This window comes from Chaetodon trifascialis, chromosome 12 (assembly GCF_039877785.1).
Source record: "Chaetodon trifascialis isolate fChaTrf1 chromosome 12, fChaTrf1.hap1, whole genome shotgun sequence".
In the NCBI taxonomy this organism is placed as follows: Eukaryota; Metazoa; Chordata; class Actinopteri; order Chaetodontiformes; family Chaetodontidae; genus Chaetodon; species Chaetodon trifascialis.
In genome coordinates this window covers 21601091-21626161 of record NC_092067.1, presented here as the reverse complement: position 1 = coordinate 21626161, position 25071 = coordinate 21601091, and the positions used below count along the sequence as shown (strand labels likewise).

The 25071-nt window shown below is 41.0% G+C and overlaps 1 protein-coding gene across 1 annotated transcript in view; it reads right to left on the bottom strand.

The window, feature by feature from the left end:
* Window positions 1–25071, bottom strand: part of pth2ra (parathyroid hormone 2 receptor a) — a 40692-nt gene that overhangs the window by 1879 nt on the left and 13742 nt on the right. The window contains exons 6-11 of the mRNA XM_070976149.1: window positions 23094–23277; window positions 18583–18736; window positions 14697–14757; window positions 11888–11954; window positions 6660–6754; window positions 2575–2710 (exon numbers count right to left, since the gene is read on the bottom strand). Of these exons, the coding sequence (XP_070832250.1) occupies window positions 2575–2710; window positions 6660–6754; window positions 11888–11954; window positions 14697–14757; window positions 18583–18736; window positions 23094–23277 (697 nt within the window). The remainder of the gene's footprint in view (window positions 1–2574; window positions 2711–6659; window positions 6755–11887; window positions 11955–14696; window positions 14758–18582; window positions 18737–23093; window positions 23278–25071) is intronic.

The following is a 25071-nucleotide window of genomic DNA, read 5'->3' as shown; positions in this document are numbered from 1 at the left end:
CACGATATTCCATTCGTATCAACGTAGTGGAACTGCTCGTTATCTGCTCTGAAATGAAGAAGATAAGGATGTTGCACGTTGCCTCTAACGGTGCTTATCTGATGAAAAAAAAGTCTGAAATCTGTCTGGCTGTTTCACCTTGTGTTCCCACGACGATAGGACGTTAAAGGACAGACTTATGGGAAGATGTGTGCGTGCGTGCGTGCGTGCGTGCGTGCGTGCGTGCGTGCGTGCGTGCGTGCGTGCGTGCGTGCGTGCGTGCGTGCGTGTGTGTGTGTTTGAGTGCCTTGCTGCTGCTGAGAGACAGCCAGGCAGTGACTCTGTGAGAAGCCTAAACGAACACAGTGTACTCTGCAAGAAAGAACAGCCTCCAGACGAAAAGTATTTAACTGGACTTTTTTTCAATCAGTTTTGCTTCAGAAAGCTCTAGTAAAGTTTGAAATAAGAGTGGGCGAAGAGTAGCGTAAGAGTACAGGACTTGCCATGAGAAAATACTTTAGATTTGACAGGTTGTGCCATTTCCCATTAAATGTGTTGCTTCGGTGTTTTGCAGATCATCACATTCACATTTCACACGGTGTGCCAACTTCTTCTGAAACAGGCTTGTAGCAGTCATGTCTCAGTCTGAGCATCTGTTTGCACATATGTGAGTGGGTGCACGCACTCTATTTTTTCCATAATCGCACATGTGGTTCTCATCTCTCGGTGCTTCACGTGATGATCAGATTAATAATCTCGGTCCTTGGGTCCTCTTCCATTTTATTTAGGGCTGCAAACGGTTTGCGTATTCAAGTTTAAATAGAAGTAGGAGCTCATCAAAATGGGATTAATTAATAGATATATAAATAGATCATTTTGCATTGTAATGATATTTCCAGGTGAAATTTGAGCTACTCTAACAAATGCTTTTCGTCAAATTTGATGTGTTTTAGAAACTAGGTTGAACATAGTTATTGAACAGACTGAATACTAAGAATCATAGATGAAAAACAAATGTGGAATTATTATATGGACCTCAATACATACAGTTAAGATCCATGTTTAAGCTGTTCCTTTCAACAAGTGCAAAGCCATTTTCATCAGGCGCATCCCTTATTTTGTGTCTGTTTGGTAATAACGTGGCTTCAAACCGAACTCGTTTTTCATGAAATTGGGTTTTTGTTGTGTCTCTGCCCACAAATGGAGGCAGCAAAGTAGATTTTTGGCTGTAGCTGGCAGAGGCGCACACAGACCAAAAACCATTCCATGTCTGTTAAATTTGCCACTTCCGTTCTGATTTAACTTATTTAACGAGTACAAATGTACACCAAAAATAAAACTGACGTGTTTTAATTGCGTGAGGAATCAGTTTGACGTCTTTCGGTTGATTGCAGCCGTCCGGTTTCAGCAGGAATCACTTGCGCTCCATCTGTAGACGGAATTTGCTGTGCATCATCATGCTTGGGTCTCATGTTTGGTGACATCCATTACTTTGATAAATCTTCCCACATGCATCTAATAAAACAGGATCATAACCTTTTGTGATTTCTGTACACAATGAGTGATACACTGGAGTTTCTGCCCCTTCGCAGTCATCTCATTTCAGTTCATTAAAAGACTTCTGGATTCACAAAGTGAGCATGAAGTCAGTTTGGGTCGTTCCTCCTGTTTGTTCCTCCTGTTCCTCCTACTTGGGGCTTACATTATAGTTTCAATGTACTGAAGAAACACTTGTTTAAAGAATATCATGGACTTTATATGGTAAAAGAAATAAAATCTGCATGTGAGACAGACCATGAAACAAGCAGTCATTTAGAGAGCATGTGTGACTCTTCTTAGCTTCTGTGGTGTCATTTGATTTGTCTCATCCGTTTAAATTTATCCACTGAAGCGCTCATTAACAGATTAATTCATCACGCTGACTTAATTTGAGGTCGAGATGAAAATTAGTTTGTAGGTTTGTATGCCAAGGTGCAAAAATAATACAACTAAAATACACATGAGCTGTAAGTTAGTTACAGGAAACATTAATCCTGTGCTTACACGGAGTTTGAAGTTTCACATTTAAACTCAGGCAGAGCTGAATTATGACTCTGAATCAATCTCATTATAAAGCCGCTTCACTGGATAATGCAGGGCAGAGTTGACTGTGACACAGACAGTCACCCGCAGGCAGCCAGAGAGGATAACTGTGGTCAGTCCCCCAGTGTGAAATGAAAATGTTAGAGGTTACAGTGAGCCAGCCCACAGAGGGAAGCTCTCACTCTGTTTGTGTGTCAGTTTCAGCCCTGTGCGTGCGTGCGTGCGTGCATGCGTGCGTGCATGCGTGCGGGCGGGCGGGCGGGCGGGCGGGCGGGCGTGCGTGCGTGCGTGCGTGATAATGGTGGTGGAAGTTGGACAGATTTCCTATGCTGACTTTGCGATGTTGACTTGTTATTATGCTCAGCAGTTAAAGACACTGAACCACCTGCTCATGCTGATGTGACGGCTTCCTGTACAAAGGCAAACAATGAACGATGTTCCAGGATGATTTTCAAGACATTCTGTAAAAAAGTTCCTCATATGTTACAGAATTGAAAAGAAGTCAGAAAGCACCTGAAAGGAGTTGAAGAAGAGCTCACAGTACATGCGGACCTCCCAGCTCGACCCCTCAAATGTTGGCATACCAACAAAGATGATGTAGTGGATGCCGAACACCAGCACTAACACAAGGGTGGACTTGGCCAGTTTTCTGGAGACACACACACACACACACACACACACACACACACACACACACACACACACACACACACACACACACAGTTTGTTTTTGTTTTTTTTTTCAAGACATTTGAGCTCTACATAGCAGCATTTTCTATAGGGAGTTTCCAACAGTCTAGATGTTGATATCAACAATGATTTTTCACTGAAAACCTCACATTTCTTCCACACATTGAGACTTTCTTGGTTTGTATACAGAAGTACTGGAAAATAATTCAAACCTGACCTCGAGGAAATTTTCTTCACTGTGACACTGAAGCACAGTAACTTCTTTCAGCTTATTGTTCGGGCTTTGTGTCAGCAGAAGCTACATTGCAAATCCTGCAAACTAACTCTGGGTCCCAGAGTTTGATGACAGCTTTAAGATTTGCTGACTTCGGTCTACACATCTAAATCTAGAAGTGACAGAATTTGTTCGGGGGACTATTTCCTGGTGGGGATGTGTGTATTTTTACCTGAGGTCTTTGCAGTGCTTTGAGTTGTGTTTACATTTACATTATTACAATCCAAACGCTGCAGACTACAATTCATTGCAATCAAACATGAAGAATACAATGGTAACACAGTGGAAGATGTGCACAGTGACCCTTCAAAGCAACATCTGAAATATAAGAGCATGAAAGACATCATCATCATCACTGACTGATTTACAAGCAGCTGCATACAGTGAAGCTCTCTCATGTATGTTCAAATAAATGTCAGTGAGAGTCAAACAAAGGCTACTAAAGCTCAGACAGCCCTCCAGAGAAAATAACACAGGGAGCTTCTTTTCATCCTTTCAGTTTATGAAGAGCATCTCAACCGTATGTAACAGCGGCTCGGGGTGTGCAGTCGACCTGGCAGAGGTCAAGATCCCTGATTGGAAAAGCAGTTGCATGTGGTTTGTTTTTGCAGAAAGACTTGAAATAGCTAAGCTCCCTTAAAGGCTCCTCGTTTGATGCATCTACTCAAACTCTTCTGGGAATGTAAGGAGTCATGTGTCGAGATTTGGAAAAAGGATAACAAGAAAGTTAGCGAAGCAATTTTGACAACTACAGAAACGCGGATCTGCACATTCAACACCTCCAATCACTGAACAGAACTGCAGCAATTCTCTGCATGATGGAGAAATCATTCCTTCAGCTGCGACAGAAACACTCAGTGGCAAACTGTCACACGCATGGGAGTTTTAATTTATTATTGGAATAGTCAATGTAAGTCATTTCTAATTGTAATTAACTGTAATCAAAACACTATTTCAAACACGCCACTTGTGCTAAACGCCTGCATAAATTTCAACGATGCAAAACAGAATGCTCAGCAGGATCCATATTCATGGTCATTTCCATATAAAGTGCTGAAAAGCAAAGTGCTTCGTCCAGCAAAGAGAGGTCATTCAGTGATCTCCTCCCCTGCACGTCCCTCTCTGCAATTCTGGTTCGACTGCTCATGTGAAAAAAAAAAGCTTTTACGAGGTTCATTCGAGGTAAAATCCGATTAAACGTGCTGCAATCCTGGATGCAATTTTCAGTTCCAATTCTTTTTAGCAATTACATTTTTTTTAACTAGGAATACACAACATAACAGCATGACGTCAGTTTAAAGTTGAATCCTCACTTCTTTTGGCGTCTGCTATTCAGCTTTTTTGCTCTTACTTCTGCAGCATCCCTTATAAACAGCTTGAAGACGTGTGGCTAAAATGCATAAGAACTTGATTGGTTTGACCTTTTGTAATCGTCCATTAAGTGACGCATTCATGCTATGTGCTTAAGTACTGCTCTACTTTCATTTTTACAATACTGTGAGCCAAGTTTCCCTTTAATTCCCTGCGAGATAATGGAGCTATCATATTGTTAGTGGCTGGGTTGAATGAACATCCAAAATCTATCTTAGTCAAAGACAAATTTCCTCTCACCTGCTTCCTTTCTCCGTACTTTTGGGCACCCTGACTCCACATAGATTTTTCTGTTTGCATGAAATGTGCTGCATTTGGCACACATTTATCCTCCAGCACGGCTAAAAGTGTACTGCAGCTGATCACTATCATCTATTCTGACTCATGGTCAGCTCATCCACACAGAGCAATCTCGTGTGCAGCATTCAATATGGTGCTCTTCTTAGAAAAATACACTGTAATTAGTACGTTTTATCTGACACACTGAAGCCAGCACTAGCAGGGAAGAACAATGGTGATAACTGCAGATGTGAATATGCTAAAAACAAATTATATCTGTGCAAGTGTGTGTGTGTCTGTGAAAATCAACAACAACATCACCGGTTTTAATCGAATTTCACAGCGAGATTAACACACAAAAAGGAGATGTTTGGTATGTTAATAAAGCACAAATCAAAGGCTGAGCTCATACAGAGGGCGATATTTCTGTTTATGTCACAACAGACATGAAAAGAAGAAAAAACAATGAACTGATCCTACTAACAATTCTGAGCATTATAGACAGATAACTTATTCTTAGTTCAGTGTGTTAGCGTATTAACATTAGCTGGTTAGCCCTAAACCTGAACTACAGCTTCAGTTAGCTATACTGTAGCTTTGAAGGTACTTAGTAAGAATAAACAAACAAAAAGGATCACCGTGATCCTTTTTGTTTGTTTATTTCATGGCGTTTCATCCAATCATTGTTGAGGAAATTCACTCCTACACATGTGAACATCATGTAGGTCCTGAAGGAAACAGCAGGGAACCACCAATTAGTGGGATGCATGGCTCCCTCACACACCGTCATGCTGCTGTAACAAGTTATTTTCTCATTAATTCCACGACCAAAAATAATCTCAATGCACAAATTATTCTGTTTGAGTAAAATTTGCAGAAAACCACAGTAACCAGGAAGCTGCAGAGCCTTTTGTAAAATGAGACCATGTATTTGTGATATGTTTTATAGGGTCTCGTCTTATAGCAACAAAATGTGTTGAGGGTAAAAGACGGGGTGGTGAAGTCAGAAATGATTGAGAGATGGACTAAGGGGCTGTTGATTTTGGTCATTTTGGGGGATTATTGGCCATAACAGACAGCTTTATCCTTTAAGGTTAAACACAACATGGCTATGTACCAGGGTTTCTGCTTTTTTAAAGGGAAAATCTGCTGAAGTCTGACATATTTAAATCTCTCTGGTCATGGCTCTACACGGTGGTTTCCACGCTGCCCCTCTGATCTATGACCTCCCTCTGGCTCCTCTCCTGATACTTCACATCCAGCTCGGTGAATTAAGAGTTCATTTCAACCAGACCAGAATCGGTGGTGATTGGTAGAACAGTGGAAACACGAAATAAGATGGTTTTGGTGAGTTTTACTTTGTGTCTGGGCTTTGAATGAAGTGTGCTCAACGATGACAAAATTACTGCTTCTCTGAATGGGGTCTGGAGAAATACAGCAGCTGTTTCTGCTTAAATAAAAAGGATCTTACTCTCAGACAGCAAAGGTTTATCTCCGTCAGGATCCTTCCCATTATGTTGTCAGAGACAAAATAAAACAAACACTTTTGTGGACGTATGTCGACTTTTCGCAGCTGCCGGCTGCAGCATTCTCGTAATATACTGGAGCAACTGTGCCCATGAGTCACTTTAACAGAAAATGGGGAAAATAGGGCCCATAAACACAGACAATGTTTGACTGGAATTTCTCCCATTTATCCAAGACTGTGAAATCTTCCTGCGCACATGGAACGGCATTTCGGAAACATTGGTCCCAACTACACAAAACTGATTGTGAAAGCTCTTTGCCCTTCATTCACCTTCTATAATCACCTCAATCACTAAACTTTGTGTTAACTGAACACAAAATCATGCTACGGGTCATAACTGACATATAATGCATTTCACTGCAGTTCATAAATAGCATGCAGAGGTTGACGTTCAAGGTGAGCGATCACAGAAAGAGGCTGGAGAACGATGTGCATCAAACTCAGCTGAGTGCAAACCTGTACTGCTTCCTGGTGTCGTATCTCCCGGCATTTGTCTCTCGAATTTTAGTGGCCAACACTCGTACGATGTTTACGAACAGGATGAAGTTGAGCTGAAACAGAACAAAGATGGAAAACTATTTATTTATGCAGTACATGTACGTGCTCTTAGTACCCGTTACTGTAACTGGCATATATGGAAAATAAGAAGTCACTGGTAATTGTAGATGAGGGTCTTTTTGATGGACTACAGAACATCTACATCTGCAAGAGTGGAGCCAAACATGTGCTTATCATTCATTAATATTCACAAAAGACATATTATCACTGCAAGTTAAAGAAAACAGCACAAAACACGTTTCCAGCATTGAAATGTCACTTATCTGGTGACACAAACACTTCATTTTTCAACTTTATGGAACCATCGTTTGAACAATTATCTGCCTCAACTCTGTTTACCATAAGGCAACTCTTGAAGGTTAATTTGTTGCCAATAAAACACTTTAGAGGTGATCCACTGTACTGTTCTGTGGAATCGATTCAATTTTCATAATTACTAAAATGGAAAAAAAAGCTGCCTTTTCTTGCCAAATTCTAGGATTTCTTCTCTGAGACTTTAATGAGGTTGTGGCAAAGTAATTTGAAAGATGCAAATTGGGGCTTACGTTTTCCACAGCTAAAGACTCGGACCACTGAATGTGCATCATGTCTCCAGTGCTACGTGCCACTTGTAAAATCCTTACATGAGTAACTGGCTTTGATGACGCTTTGTACCTTAGTCTGATGCTCTTCTCTCCGTTCCTTTATTGTTATTATATGTATATACACAGACAAAAATGCAGCTGGATGAGTGGGTATGCATGTTTAACAGAGGAAATGCTTCACTTGTGATTGGTATGTACATCAGCCAGAAAGTGCTGCTTGACCCTGTAAACCCAGAGAATAAAAGAGCTTGCTAGCTGAATGTATATGATGTTGAAATCTTAGAAATCAAATGCCCTGAAATGACTGAAAATTCATAGTTTTTGCATAATTAGATGTACAGTATGGAATTAATGATGGAACGTGTGGAAACTGTGAATATTATGGTATATCATGGTCCACGTTTTATCTAGTTTCAGCCTTGGACAGCCTTGAGTTAAATACTAAGGTCAGCATGCTAATATGCTAACATGACCTAATGTTTAGCATATTCACCATGCTACTTTAATATATTATCATGCTAACATTTGCTAATTAGCACTAAACACATCTTTAATTGACCCAGGCGGTGGGAAAAAAATATCTTCCTCAGTGTGAATGTGAAAGTGTTTAGTAGCTAATTAAACACAGCAGGACCAGAGAGGACGTGAATGTCTGGGACATGGTTCACACGTTTCATCAGCTGGAGCTAATCGCAGCTAACAGGGCAGGACAGGTCACCCTGGACAATGAACCTAACCCACATGTCTTTGGGCTGTGGGAGGAAGACCCACGCAGACACAGGGAGAACATGCCAACTCCACGCCTTCTTGCTGTGAGGCGGCAGTGCTACTCACTGCTTCACCTGCTTGTGGTGGTGCTAGAGGTAAAATCAGGGATCACTGAGGTCAGTAGGATTCATCCTCTGGGGGACATGGATATGTAAGCAAAATGTCATGACAGCCAATCTGCCATGTCGACCAAGCGACTGACTAACTGACATTGTCATCCACAGAGCCACGCTGTTAAGAATCTGAGTTCTGTTAGGTTATTACAACGCCGTCAAAAGAAAACAAAGCCCAAGGACACGGAAATAAGAACTTTCCTGGGACAAGGAGTTCTTTTGACACATTAGAAGTAATTCATTGCATGGTGAATGAGGCCTGTTGAACTGAATCTACAGCATAGCGCGTGCTCTATCTCCAGGAGGTAATCTGTCTGAGCCAGCACAGTGTTAGCCCTGATACAGGAAAGCTGTCCCTGATTGGGATCTGCAGGAGATTTTACCAGCTTGGCGGCAGCTTAACTCGACTCTAGTCAAAACATGCCTTTCAACAAATGTGTCATTTTTCAGGAGTTTGATCATTAATTCACAGTGGTTGCAAAAGTGGTGCTCACGGCAGGACGTCGCATGACCAAGCACTCCCTTCAACTTCCCTTTTCTTTAATTTGTGTTTTTGTATGGCTGGCTCCAACGCTGAAAGACTCCGCAGCCTGCAGAGCTGCTGTGCACAGTTTAAGACAGAGACTGTTGACCATGATTTGCAATGGCATCGAATACCGCTGCTTGATAGCATGAAGCTAAAAAGAATTTGAATTAGAGGAAGACAAAGAGAGATGATGTTGTACTTCTGCACCACTGCACACTCGAAAACATGAAAGCACATTTTTAGACATTTACTTGATGTTTCTCGAGAGGGAACTTTGATATACACACAGTCTTTTGTCTTTGCTCTACAGTTACTGTGGTTTACCTCCATCTCGGTGTGTGTAGTGTACATATATGCACATGCATCTGCATAATTTCTCCCAGAAACTGACAAGGACATTCAGACTTTTTAATGATTTGTCTTTCTTGCTCCTCTCTGTTTCTTTGTTAATTTAACTCAGCACGTCTTGACTTGCTGCTCCTTCCATTACATAACAATAATAACGTGGACAGTGGAACAGTTCTGAGCTCACTTTTTGTCTGAGGGTTAATTATGCTCAGATGGTTTTACTTTAGTTGGCCATGCCATGACCATGGCATAATTGGAGACCAATGTTGGCAGGGATGTTCTGTGCAGCTAGTAGTTCTGGTGCATCCACAGTGTGTCACAGTGAGTTTTCTGTCACTGAAAGACAAGTGAGTATGATCATTTTTCCCAATCTATGTAGATCAGTAAAAATCACAAAATAGAGCTGTATGTGCCTAGCAACTGTTGCATCCTGTAGATATATTATAGGATTAAAGAGAAATGTCATCAGCAATGTTTTAATTGTGCCAGTGAACCTGAGGTTTTGCAGAATCATCCAATACTAGTGTGCTTTCAGGCATTGAGGCTGGTTGTCTGTGTGTCTCAGCATGAAATGTGATGCCAAGAGAAACAGAAATATGAAGAGCAGCCGTCACTGTGACACACAGCTCCTGGAGGCAAGTAAGGTAAAGCCATTAATGCCTGATATCCCCAATTTGGATCAATAACAGAATCATAACTCCAACAACACGCAGACATAACAGACATATTTTTAAACTGAATGTGACTCACAATTTCCAGAGACACCATTATCTATAATCATGATGTTTTTAAGATTGCCGTCAGTATTAATGCAATGCAGTGACAGTTGCCTGCACGTCCGTGGGCGCTCTGCAAATAGAAACTGCTAATAGCTAATTCAGCTCACTTTTAATGCTGCAAATGTAAGTTGTAGACAATGAGAGTAACTCAGTGGTTCCATGGCCACAGTGTCAGCTTTTGAAAAAGCCTGATCTTTAAAGCTTTTATCACTGACACAGTAATTGCTCATATATAGCTGCACCGAAGCTTCACTTCAGCTCTGCAAGTGCACAGCAGAACTGTGGCTGAGCAGAGACACTGATGGAGGACTGCAGCTGCTGCTTTCAATGTGTGCGTGCGTGCGTGCGTGCGTGCGTGCGTGCGTGCGTGCGTGCGTGCGTGCGTGCGTGCGTGCGTGTGTGTGTGGTAGTAACATAAGTTTTGGGGGAATACATACATGCTAAATTCCTCAGTGCATCAGTGTCAATTAAAGTCATCTGCCAAAATATAATATAGTCTGAAAGCCAAATTTGTACTTTGTAAGCAGCAGTACCGTGGTGTAAAAATACTCTGTTGGAAAAGACATGCATTCAAAAACTTCCTCATGTGAAAGTATAAAAAGGCTTAGCATTAAAAATCTACTTAAAATTACCAAAATAAAAGCACTCATTATGCAGAATATCAACATTTATTGGTTGATTTGATTAATAATTTTAATCTGAAGAGTAAACAAATAAACGAAGGGGAGTAAAAAATATTTCCCCCTGAGGTGCAGTGAAGCTGAAGCAGATGTGTAAAGTGGCATAAAATGGATCAATCACTGCAGGAACTAAAAGCTGAACAGAGAGATAAATGACTCAACTGAGATCAACACTACAAAGCACTAACATTACACGAGCACTTCAAATCTTGAACGTCATTATCACAGCAAGCGTCTTCAGCTCTCTTTCTTTAACTCGGCTTTCATCTGCTCCACCAAAATGTTGACTGAAGAAGGCAAGTTTATACCACGTGTGATGCTGTTATAAGCTAAGAAAGCTATTTTTTCTGGATTTATACCCTCACTCAGACACGCCTGACCATTCTCATTCCCAGCTCGTCAAAGAGTTAAAAAGTCCACGTGAGGAGGACTTTAATGCAGGAGAACAGGATTCATGTCCCCGTTTGAAACCAAATGTCAGTGTTGACCTATTTTAACTTCATGCACTTATCTAAGTTTTCTGCTTAACGTATCATTATGACATTAATTTTGGTTGCACATTGTAATGGCTGTAGAATAATGACACCATCAGCGTTTAGACGGATTCCCTATAAACACTGATTTCACTCTGCAGGTTAGTCTGCCAACAGGTGCAATCTCCTGGCAAAGTGAAGGCTCACTCGCAATCTGGTCCAGCTGGCACCATTTCCATCTGCTCTCATGTCTCCATTGTAGATTAAATGAGTGAATGAGCTCAGGCTTGTTCTCCAGATGTCTTCTTCTACTCCCCATCCACCCCAACGTGACCTCTGCTGTAGTTACTTGTTTGTCCAAAGCACTCTTCAAACTATGTTATTACTCCATATGAAACTAGAACAAGTGCTGGTGGTATGTCTCAGGCATTTGTCCTCCAGAGGACAGCCTCTTGGATGACAGGTGAAATGTCAAGCACATCCTGTTTGGAAGCATTCAGAAGCACCCTGAGCCGGATGAATGACAATCTTCACAGACAATAGTGTCAGCAGTAATACGTTTTAGAAACAGTAGAGGGGGTTGATCTTTTTCCTAAACCTAACCAAGTATTTTTGGTGCCGAAACCAAACCGACCTGCAACTGTTTCACAACATTAACAGTGTGTTAGAAAGCCTATCATTCATACAGAAGCTGAATGGTACCTTGTACGTCAGTATGTGACAAAACGTCAGTATTTGACGAGCTGGAATAGAGGCACACCTCCAAGGGTTGGACACATGCACAAAAGGGACGACTGGCAATGATGAAAACAGCTATTAACACTGACAGTCTGTTTTTCACACTCACAATCTTACCCCAATGGCTGTCAGGATGGGAACCTGGTAGATCCACTTAATGTTACCAGCACTTAACTCCCAACACCTGCCATTGACACAAATTCAGAGAAGAAGATGAAGTTAGAGGAGCGGGAATAAATTACAGAGCAGAGCAAAGAAGAAGAAGGTGGTTTGTGTTATTTAAAAGACAATTTGAAGGTTCAGAGAAATATGAGACACACTCAAAGGTAAACTGGTACCAGACTATTGGCTAAATTCATTGAGAAAACAAAAATGGAGGTTTACATTAGAAAATACTCAAATTTGCATAAAATGTTTGTCAAAAAAAATCTTCTACAGTACACGACATCACATACATGTCATGTCATGTGTACCAATCTCAGGATTTTGGCCTGGTGTTATCTCCATATATGAACCATTACTTTTGCAATTTTGGATTTGTTTTTTTAATGCAGTTGTATCACAAACATTAAATAGCAGTACATCCATACATGGACTTCCTAAACTTTCATAGAGGTTAGCACTCTAAAAATGAAAAAATTAAATGAGTAAAAGTTATCACAATGTATTCTGCAATATGCAGCACATCAGCAGCTCCCATGACCTCAACAGTTATTACAGAGCTACTTCAACTCTGATACAGTACCAGCAACAACAAAGCAACAGCATACAAGCTCCACACAGCTACTCTTTCATAGCTGTGCTGTCTTTTCCGAGTCACTGAGTGTGAATTCATTTGCTGTACTGCCAAGAGAGCAACAACACGCTATTTGTCTTCTGCACTGTTACACAACAAATACCATAATTCCCTTAATCTCTGTGGTGGTTTGGTTGTGTGTACGCAAAGCTGCAGATACGAGGACGCGAGCATCAGGTAAATAATTTGATTTTAAAAACGTTGGCACAGGGCGCAGATGATTAAAGAGGTGAATGATGCCAGTGGTGAAACAGAGAAAAACAAAAGACAAAGACTTTTTTGATTTAACAGGGTTATTTGACAATCCTGCACTGTCTAAAATATAGCTTCTACTACTTCAAGTTTGTATTGCCCTTAATGAGATGATGATGATGATGATGATGATGATGATGATGATGATGATGATGATGATGATGATGATGATGACAAAGCTCTCTGTCTCTCAGGATCAATGAGCAGTCTGGACAGAGCATAATTTAACTGAATGACTTGTTCAGAAAAGCTATTTTCTATGGCAGCATGTTGTGTTTTTGTGACAGATCACAGGGTCGTTATACATGGACAAAAAGTCAACCAAGGGGCAATTTAGGGTTTAGGACTTGAGACGTCTGCTCTGCATTTAATTATGTATTTATGGTATTTTGCCTGTTTTTGCCTACTTTACGATGGCTTTATTCGTGTGCTGTGTTGAACGATTTCCTAATGAAGTCAACTCAGCTCAAGTGTGCTTAACTAAAGTCAATGTCATTTACACAAATGACTTCCTCTGTGTGGCTCTCACTTAACAGCTACATCGCCAGGGAACAGCCACTTAGCATATAATGGAAATGAGCTAATGTTCACACAGATGTGAAATATAATTAAAAACAATATCTGGATGTAGCCATTTTGCTGGTGGCCCGTGCTCCTGTCTGGATTGACTTTAAAGTGTCAGGGAAGGGCAGTGCATGAACTGCAGTGCATTAACAGGTGGATTATATTCTATTCAATTTGTGCAGATGAAGAAGAGGCAGATGTATTTGAGCGGGAAGCAGTAATTATTATTCCACCTCACAAAAAACAGTTCTCAAGGCAAGATGATGGATTAAACTGTGTGCTGCAATTTAACCTCAGCTGCACGTTTACAGAATCAGGCTTATTTTCAATGTTTCAACAGCAGTGAAGCAAATATTGAATGAAGCAAATATTGAATGCTATTAGCGGCTACTGAGAGTCAGACAGAGGTCATGTTTGGCGGGAAATACCATTAAAGCTGAATTTCTAAAAATCCGCTCTCAACTCAGCGGTCAAAACCTGATGATTCTCCGATAAACGGGTGATGAGGTGGATGGTTGTAATGGTACAAATTAAACCGGTGCTCCTGTAGAAATCCTGAACAGCACCAATAATTTTACCTTTTGTGTTTGTGAAATACAGTTAATGGCTGACACTATGTATATGTACATACTTTGTGTACATTTGGTCTGTTTTTCATGGTTTGGTCCAAGCCTCGTAGTTCCAATTAGGGGAAATCTTAATGATACAGTGTACAATATTTTAGATCATGTGCTGTGCTAACAGTTTGGGGAAAGTTTTTTCCCTTTTCAGCATGCACAAAGTGAGGTTTGTGCAGGCCAGTCACGTTTTTGCATACAAAGCCCTGACCTCAACCCCTGCCAGCACCACTGAGAGCGAGTCAGGTCTCCCTGCAGCTGAACTCACTTTGGGAGTGGGAGCCAATTCCTGCAGCCAGGTTCAAAAATCATGTGAAAGCCTTCCAGAAGAATGGAGGCGGTTTCTGCAGCAGATTAATAAGCATGGTTTAGGAATGAGACGTTTAACAATCACATAGGGGAGAAACGGTCAGTGTCATGAAGAGCACCTGACATGAGAGCAGCTTTTCAATGAGAAGCTCCTTTAAGAAACATTTATTCAAAACCATTTTGCTAATTAAATCGTGCATAGTTCATTGGCTCTCACTCATGATTGAAATGCCACCAAAATTAAGTACTAATTAAATCATGCAGAATTTCTCTTTGTGTCACTTTCCACTCATTTTACCCTTTAATCGACTTGTTGACCTTTTTTAAAATCTTGGTATTTTTCAGGACTGAAAAAAAGACCATTTTCACACAGTGTGACTTCTCTCACCTTGCATCTGCTAGTGTTGCCCTGACAATCGCCCACACTGCCACAAAAACAGCTGGAACACCTGAAATCACACAAAGCAAACAATGAGCTGTGCTGCTGTCATATACTTTGATTCACAGGTCACATTTCACATCCCCATTTAATTTCCTTTACAAGATACTGAGGAAGTAAAGGTGAGATGCAATTCGGCATCTTAAGTTAATTTCTAGACCTTTTTAAGCCGCACGGCGCACTTTCAAAGTCAGGATGAGCATTACCTCACTTGTTTTGGGTTGTCGAGAGAGGATAAAACAAAAAACACAACCAAAACAAAACCATCCCTAGAGCTGTTACTGCTGTCTGCATCACTGAAATATTCATCTTACTAGTTGATTATGATGGAGGAAATGAAGCCCTGACACAGAGATTTGAATGCCAGGGCTCGACATCACCCATGCTGCATCCTCCCCAATAATTTTGGTGCAGTCCCTAATTGCCATCGCATGCAGAATAATGTGTGATCATTTAAACATCCAAACCAATTGTTGTTTTCTCAGTTTTATTTTGAGCTTTTGTATTAACACAAACTAGAGGAGACTACACACAGACACACAGACTTCTCTGCACAAGCTGGCAGCATATTGACAGAAAAGCAGCAATTTCGTATCTTTCACCCCCCAGAACATCACACTCCAGCCCTGCACCTTAATACTTCTTCTGTGGGGCACATTCAGTGAACTCATCTGCCCTAAAATGACACAGATGTGGCCATTTGAACACAATCAAATCTGCTCTGCAAGCCTGTGGAAAAAAGACACATTCACACTTGCTTTTGTATCACACATGGAAAAGAAATGGCTAAATTTTCAGAAGCCCTTCCAAAGTCCAGACACACAACTTCCCAAAGAAACTTAGAAATGCGACGTCACTTTCAGTGGGTCTCACTGACCCATCTTAACAAATCACCACCATAATCTTGATCTGTGTATCAGCGCAGGAAATTATCAAACCCGCTACAAAGGCTGCTTCACCGCCTGTCTCTGGTTCCCTTCTGAACGTGGTAAGACTACATGTGGATTTGCTTATCTCCATGAGGTCACTTGATAACTTGCCATCCCCTCTCTCCATCCCCTGGCAACAGAAAGAGTGCAGGGGCAGACAGGTGGTTTCGCTGAATATGTTCTTTATCTGAGGTTTGTGACAGTCGGACACTCGACTCTGAAATATCATAACCGTGCTGTGCACTGATAAATCCATGGCCCTGTCCGAGGTGCTGAAATCGCACCTGAATTAAAATTTTTTTCTCAGTCCTGCACCTCTGTCAGTTTCATCTTGGATCTATAATATTCTCTCAACTATATACTGCGAATACTCAACTCTATACTGCATTGTAGCCTATATCCTCTATGGAGTAGTGTCACCTTCAGTAATCAAAATAACACATAGCAACATGTAGTCGTGGAAGAGAGAGAGAGAGGATCATAGAGACACACTGCTGCCTGTGGTAATCCTGTAATATTTCTGTGATCATTCAGTAGCATCTGTGCTGCTGAAAACACAGAGCGAGCCACCTCTGGAGCAAAACATGGTCGCGCCATCTCCGCTGTTAACAAGGAAAAGATGACCAACTGCAATCTGCTGGACAGTAAAGTTTAGTAAAAGCCAAAGCACATCATAGCATTGGGTAATTTGTAGAGAAAATCACTCCAGCAAAGACTAAAACAATCATTTGGAGGGAAAAAGGCAGAGAGGTGCTGTATTTGTACCACAAAAAGGGAGAAAATAGAGCCTCTGCAACAACTGACGAGGCTCCAAATGTACAATGCAGAATTTAAATGTGAATTAGTTTCTTCTCAAAGTGCACACATTATGTTTGCTCAGACGAACCAATCCTCCGAGTCAACCGTTTCCTGCAGTTTTTATTGTGCTATGAACAATTTGACTGTTGAACAGTAGCTCACTGAATTGTAGATTTTACATGATGGATCAGCTAAGGATTCAGATCATGAACCAGGCAGTCTGAATTAAACCTTTTCAGAAACAATGAAATGACTTATACGCCCTCCTGAAATTATTGCATGAGACTGTGGTTGTGAAGGCTGACTTTGCTCTGGAGAAATCTCCTTTCTTCTGTTTTCAGTGGACGCTAATTGTTCCCTGATCCTTCGATACATATTCAAACAGATGGACATTTTTTCATGATGCTGTATCTTAGCTGAGGCTGAGAGCATTATGGGAATGTGACAGTAGAGGAAAGAGCAGGGATGGGACCATAAATTTATGGTGATCACTGGACACAGCGCTGCAGTAGGAACAGAAAAGGTTTTGTTTTTTTTTTCTTCTGCTGCAAAAAGATTCCTTTCTTACCTCCAGCTGAATTCACTCTATCAAACCAAAGCAGCAAACATGTGTGCTGCAACAGTAATTTGGTTCTTAGGTCTCCAGAGAGAAAATGAAGGGGTTCATATGAGACGGAGACGAAGATGCCAAGGCGAGTGAAAGGGACTCTGTGGAGTTTTACACCATGCTTTTATGAGAGGGCCACCTTTTTGTTTGTTTTCATGTGTGTATGCATAAAAATACATGACACACACATGGTTTCAGACGTGAAAGTTTATTAAAAAAAAAAAGTTTTTAAGAAGGAAAGAAATGCATCCAAGAGGTTTGCTAGACCTCAACGATGCACTTTGGTGAATAACACTGGACATAAAAAGGAACTGTGTTCATAAGAAACACAAAAAATGTCCAGTCAAAACAGCACTAAGCCTAAAGCTGCGAACTTGCATCCTTCTTGTGTGTATTGTTTTTGGCATCTTGTTGACGTCCCACATGAGTGCTTATGTGTGTCACTATGTGCGAGTGTGGATTAAATCAGGCAGAAAGGATGCTGTTGCAGAGCAGTGTGTCTTTGTGTGTTTAATATAATGAATACATTAGGTTTAGCCCCACTGGTCTTCAGCAGATTGTCCAAAATCAGCAGGAGAAACATTCAGCTGAACAGCTGTTATATGAAACCAGCACCAAAGCTGCAACTACAGATGATGGTGTCACGATGGAAAGTCTCCAGTGTTTATTCTTTAGTTATAAAAACACTCTAATTAGTCTAATTAACAGGACACTGCCTCGCTAAAGATATTGGACAATGCTTGTAAAATGAGCTGCTTTCCACTTACTGTACAAACAATAGTAGAATTAACATGAAAGGTTCTGCAATAAAGCGAGCGATAGCATAATCATGATCTCTATTTAATGTTAGCAGTGTTTGCGATGACAGCGCGCCTAAAGAGGGCTTTCATACAGCCCGACTCAAAGGAAATCCTTCTATGCCATTAAACTATCCCGTTTAAATTCTCACAGAGTGCACACTGACAAAAGAGACTCTGAGAAAAGACAGAAATTCTCCCTTTATGTTCACATGACTTCAAAGAGAAAAAAAAAAATCTCACAAAAGTTCCACTTGACTGAACATGTTGAGAAACTTGTGTTCAAGAAAAGAACAAAAAGTAGAAATACTTCCAGCGCTTCTGTTTCATATTGAATATCATGTTTGTTCCCTCTTTCGTCTGCTCATTTTCTGATAATAACGGATATTGATCATTCTGTTTCACAACTGCCTGCAAAACAGTGATAAAGACATTTGTTTTGTTTGAGGATATTTCTTTTCTTTATAAATGCAAGTGCACTTTGTACCAGCAGACGTGTCCACACAATATTTATGACCACTGGGCGTTTGGTGCAAAAAAGAGTATATTAATTCCTTGTATTGTCCGTATATTTAATTGCACACTGGCACGCCAGCATTGCAAGCTTGAGCTCTGTATTACTTGGATATATTTCTGCTGAAGTAATTGGAGGATTGCTTAGAAAGTCATGCTGCTACATGACAAATATATAATTCTCTACTCACCCCATCCGATGAGTATGAAGCCCCAGAGGTATTTGGAGTCTGATCGGAAGGCCATGAAGATGAGACTGTGGAGGTAGAGGCCTTCTACCAGGATCCAGTAGTAGTTGGTGGCCAGAAAATAGATGAAGAGCAGCACCGTCACCTTGCAGCCAATCTGGTTACAAAAGAAAGAACACTTTTATGGCATCCTGTTCGTTTCTGCATGTTTGTGTGGTGGTGTTGAAGTACTATTGTGATCAAAGTATTTCACACATTTTGTGGCACAGTGAAGAAAAATACACACAGCCGTGAAACCGAATGCTCATGTGAATAAAGGCCCTCAAATCCAGTCTCACAAACTGACAACAATTATTTTTCATCTCTATAATTTAAGATCTCATTTCAGAAATAAATGTACTTAAAATTACTTTAAAAATCAGTACTAATCACTACTTTTACTTTTAATAATACACAGAGTAGCAGAGATAACACACAGTATGTAATTCTGCTCTATAAAAAGGCTTCCCTCTAAAGACAACATCGTGACGTGCCACATGTGCAAAGCTGCAATCAATTCATATTCTATTCTTCACTTTTCCTTATTTTAAGTGTCACTATCTATAATCAATAAAACAAGCATATCTCCAAGCTTATTGTACTGTATGTTTTTATGATTTACAGAACCAACCCATCTGCATCACCCCAACTCAAACGTCCCACTTTACTCCAGCATCCACTCTCACAGACTGGATCCAGATGTTTTAATCCCCCTCCAGTCTAAAATATGCTTCGCTTATTATTAATTCTCTTGGATGTTTTTTCTCTCACTGTGCAGGTTGACGTGTGTGAGTTTGACACTAGAAGTTTGTTTTCACATGCATCTGCTGAGGGGAAAAAGTTTCTCTGTGCTCACCTGGATTTTGTGATATTATGGTTCAATGTGCATCTGGTATCGAGCAGTTCAACTTTCATAATGAGCTTTATTTGCATATTCATAGATGGAGTTCGGGAAATAGAACTTTTTCTTGATGAAAAAACATGTTAGACACAAATTATTATTCTGATCATTTTATGTCCTGCACAGTGTCTTAAAGCATGTCTGGAGGGGATCTTAAAAATTCAGTAAAATTCAATTAAAATAATAAATGCACCTTTAAGACCACATATTTCCAGAGGCACAGAATAAATGCGTTGTGAAGGTGGGTATTAATCATGTCAGCACATGCACTTGTGAAAACCCAGATAATAAAATGTTTAATGTCTGCAAACGGTGACTTTTGTTCTGTCCCTTAAAATGATGAGCTTCATTGTATAAATATGTAAATAAATCAGAATCCATCCATCTAAATGTTTCCTCATTCATTTCACTTTTATTTAAGCCTTTCATTCCCCTTCAGAGCCATCTTCCGAGAGATTTTCCAGGGCCAGGATGAAATTACACAGTTCAGCGCAAATCAAGAAAATTGCCCTCACTCTTTACAGGGTGACAAATTTGCCGGTAATCCAACACAGTTATTCATGGCTCAAATCACCTGAATGACACAAGCAATCCTGACCTTTGATGCCAGACGGGGATTCCCAGATTTCTCTGAACTCAACCAAACAAATGATAATCATCCAAAGTGTTCAGATGACAAAACTAAAATGTTGCATGTTATCCTTCTTTTTCCTGCCAAAAAGGTACAAAAAAGTGGATGCTGGATACTTAGAAGGCTACCATCACGTTACTGTTTGAGCGTGACCTCCAAAGAGCAGCAGCCTCTGTGGCTGGAAACCTGATCAGGAAAGGCACAGTGTGTGGGCGACTGACAGAGATTGCACAGCTTGAAAGATGATTGAAAAGTTGCATCAAAAACATGAGAATGAGCAAGGAGGGGTTGCATTTTCTGCACAGTTTGTGCGTGATGGCATTGACCCGGGTGACTTTACGTCAGTTCAGTGTCTTGTTCTCCAGCTCAAAGCAGAACTATCAGCACACTGGATGGGTCGCCGAAATATTCAGGCATTAATCCTTGAATATGACAGATTGATCCTGAATGGAGACCTGAATATTATATCCACAAAAACTACCGAACTACGGAGCTCGTGAATTTCACTGGACAGCGTTGAACTTTGCCAACTTATAAATGAAGCCACTCATCAGCATGGTGACATTCTGGACTTGGTAATAACTACAGAGTTAAACAGTGACAATGTTCGTTTGAGTCACACAGCTGTGACTGCTCTTTAAATGACACGCTGCCTTAAATGCTGTTGCTCCACTGCAGGTTAAAAAGAAGTCGACTGACCCCACAGTTCAACAGCAGCAGCGTTAAAGGGGGGAAGAAAATTTGTCGAGGCTCACAGTTCAAAGTAATATATACAAAGAACGCATTACTTTCTATGACAAAGCAACATGTCTGGCAAGAAAGCATTACTTTTCCTGCTGGGAACTTCTCCACTGTCGACCAGCGACCCCACCCACAGTTCTCCACATCAAGCTGTGAAGAACTGGCATCATTCTTCAATGACAACATAAGCTCATTCAGAGCTGCTGATGTGAACACAGACGGGCTCAGCAAAGCCTGTAAAAAAGATTACAAGACTCACTGAGTCTAACTCATCTTCCTCCTGTGTAGACCCTGTTCCTACAGCATTTTTAAAGCAGTGACAGTGTATAAAGTCATGTCCTGAAGATTATGAATACAAGTCTGCAAACAGGCATCTTACCCAAACAGCTGCTGTAAAACTATTACTAAAGAAACCCAACCCAGATAGTAATGCACCAACCAGAGGCTGATATCCAACCTTTCACTCATCAGTAAGATACTAGAAAAGATAGTTTCGGCACAAATTAATGTCTTTTTTAAAGAAAATAACATTTTGGAAGAATTTTAGAACAAATCACAGCACTGAAACTGCTCTTACTGAAATAATCAGCAGACTAAATTCTGATGAAAATAAATTCCAAAGTTCATTTAAAAAAAAAAAAAGAAAAAGTGCAGAGTGATGATATCTTAATCATCTTGAGTAGTTCAGCTCATTCAAAACTCTCAGTTCGACTATTTACCAGAACCAAGACGAGAGAGCACATTAGTCCAGTTTTAGCTGCTCTGCACTGGTTTCCTGTAACATTCAGGATTGATTTTAAGGTCCTCGTCCTCGTATACGAGCCCCTTGATGGACGAGGACCAAGCTACACATATTGTTCACTATTTGCCTTGAAGAGCACTTTGATCATCTGCTGAAAGACGATCACGGATGCAGTCGTTGTCAGTGACGACGACTGCATCCTTGCAAAGCACTTTGGGATACATTTATGGTATGAAAGGTTCAATACAAATAAAGTTCATGATTATCATCATTGTTATCATTATCTTTATTATTACTGGTGCTGAGTGGCTGATTAGTTTGTTTTGGAGGCTGACTGTGACTGCCAAAAAGAAACTTGCCTGTAGAGTTTTAATGATGAAAGCGTCCTGTGCAGTTTTAAGATAACATAACCTTTTTTTTTTTTTTTAGATTACTCCTCATGCAACCCTGCAGACGCCAAATGAGTAGACTGCGGCGCCTTTATCTGTATTCCTGTCATCGTTTGGGTGAAATTAGAGAAAATGTTCCTTTCAAAAGAAAAAAGAAACACATTTATTTGTACACTCTAGAGGCTATAAATTTGTCAACCCTGTCTCACAGGTACGTTTAAAAGCCTCTTGACTATGTGGCACAATTTTTTATTTTTTTTTGAAAAGTCAGAGCATTGGTTTAATTTCACCCTGTTGATAACAGCATCAGAAATCAGGAAGGTGCCTGCCCCAAAACAAAAACCAATTACACTGTTTTTATTCGCATTCAGAACCAGAACAATGTCTCCTGTTAACTCTTCTTCTCAAAGCTGTAATTTCCTTTGCTCTCAGTCTCCTCAAACCGTATGTTTGGATGCACGATGCTGGTTCCAGCCTGAGGGCCTCTCTTCATCATGCAGGAGTCACTAAGAGGAAGTGAAGCTACTTTTAAAAAAGAACAATCAGCATGCAGGAGAGAGAATTCACGCAGGCATATTATTATTGGCTAAAATGACACTAATGTATGTAGCCAGGGACGCAACCTTGGACATTTGACTCAGAAAACCAACCACCAAAACCGGCCTGGATACACACCACCACCCACAGAAAAGACACAAGGATTACTAGTAATTCATAGTAAGCAGTCCCTTATGATATGTGCAAAAATACAGTAGATAGCTTCAGCTATATGAGTCAGACAAATTAAACTGCAGTACGTACACAGTGTTCAGTCCTTTTAGTACAAAATGTCCTCTTTGTGTTATTTTCCCTGCAACGCAGCTTAGTAAGGAAACTCTGTCAAAACAAGGCTGTTCGCACAACATCAGGTGTTCAGAAGACAAACAAGCCAGCAGATGCCTCATTATCTCTACACACAATTCAAGAGCACACCAGACGGCAGACTGACTGACAAGCGCCACTTCAGTCATTTTCACTCACCACTTTATTAACTGAGATAGTGGCTAGCTAGATAGTAGAGCTGGTTCTTACATACTGAGACGTGTCCAGTGGTGCCATGCTAACTGTCTTTAAGTTGTCCAACAGGGCAGAATCGAAGTCCTGCAATCCAGCGCTGGAATGGACGACTTTGTCCTTCACAAAGATGCTGACGGCCCTCAACATGAAGGACACAAACAGGTGCATGTGGATGTAGTTTCTGGTGCAGTGAAGACGTCTGTCAGGAAAACACATAGTATTTTCAGTTATTGACAAATTATTTAGAGCACGAATGCAAATGTGCTGTCGTAGCACAGCGCACACTCTTTAGGATCATCATATGCTTCATCATCGTCATATGCTTTGCTGTCCTCTTGAAAGTCAACTGTTCATGAGCTCAGAAAAGCAGCTTTGTTTTCCAGAGGGAGAGGGTTTTAAAGTAGTTTATTTAGCTTAAGAAATAGGACACTTCATCCTTTAGTCTATTGGTAAAAAGCATAGATACATGGTTTTCACAGGACAAGATAACGTCTGAAAAACGTAATCTGAAAAGTAACTAAATGTAGTCGAGTATTGGTGGAGTAGCCTTAAATTTATATTCCAGTACTTGAGTAACTGTATTTTGTTACATTCCAGCACTGTTCAAATCACTTAAAAAACACATTTATTTAAGCTCAGGTTGGCCTCAAAGAAGAAAAAATCAAAGCCATGTTGGAGCATCTTGATGAGACGAACACTGACTGCACCACCCCCACTCTGATCCCAGATAAAAGCTTCAACCACGTCATTTTCTCTCCTCCATGTTCTCCACAATCAGCTGCAGAGGTTGACGGTGGAACAAAACACTGAACATCAGAAAACACAGCCGACCACCTACTGCACTGCAGGTCCATCTGAGCTTCAACAGGAAGCAGGTGACTCCTGCAAATCAGCCGCTTTCTGAGCACCACGACACGAGTCTAAATATCAGGTCTCACTTGTTTGTGCACTTCCACTGCTTTCACTGCCTCTGTCACGGTGAGCCAGAAGCTGCTCATTTGTATCCCACCATCGTATTCAGTTCTTGCTGTGGTTGGCAGTTGTTGACACTCCTCCGGGCTGCATGTATAAATACACGTTTTCTCACGTTGTTGTTGCTGCTGTTTGTAATTATGGGAAAAGACCTCCCAATCTGGGGCAGCATGGTGGTGCAGCAGGTAGTGCGCGTGCCTCACAGCAAGAAGGTTGCCGGTTCAATCCCCGGGCGGGGCCTTTCTGTGCGAAGTTTGTATGTTCTTCCCGTGCATGCGTGGGTTCTCTCCGGGCACTCCGGCTTCCTCCCACAGACCAAAAACATGCTCATTAGGTTAATTGGTGACTAAAATTGCCCCTAGGTGTGAGTGTGAATGGTTTTTGTCTTGTGTGTTGCCCTGCGATCGACTGGCGACTGGCAACCCCGAAAGGGATAGGCGGTATAGAAAATGGATGGATGCATGGATGGATGGATGGATGGATGGATGGATGGATGGATGGACCTCCCAATCTGTTCAATTAGCCATGATGTCATCGTCTTCAGTGGTGGGCATGGTGACAGGGAGTTTAAGGAGGTAATGCACTCGGCACTGACTGAAACTAAAACGATATGATTGGTTCCTCGTTAACTGATTATCAGGGATCAATTAATTGCATTGCATTACATTGGAGTGTTTTTATTTTGCATGCATGTCCATCTCTTTTTACTGGTCTCATTAGGTTGTATTAGATATCCTGGATTTCCCATAGTTGCATATAAGCTGATTGGTGGCTGTGCTTTGCGAAGGTTTGCTTTATGAATAGAGCTTCATCCTGGGCGATGCATATTGTTGACAGTGACAGTATCTCTGCAGAGAGGCAGAGAGAGGGGAAAGAGCACAGGAAGTGCACATATCAAAGCTGCTTAATGAAGCCAGGCACATGCATAGGAGAGAAAAGGCCTGTGTTTGTCACGAGGCATCCTGATGGCGCTTTAAATTTTTTCTCTGTTTGAAGTTTTCCTATTCAAGCATGCAGCTCT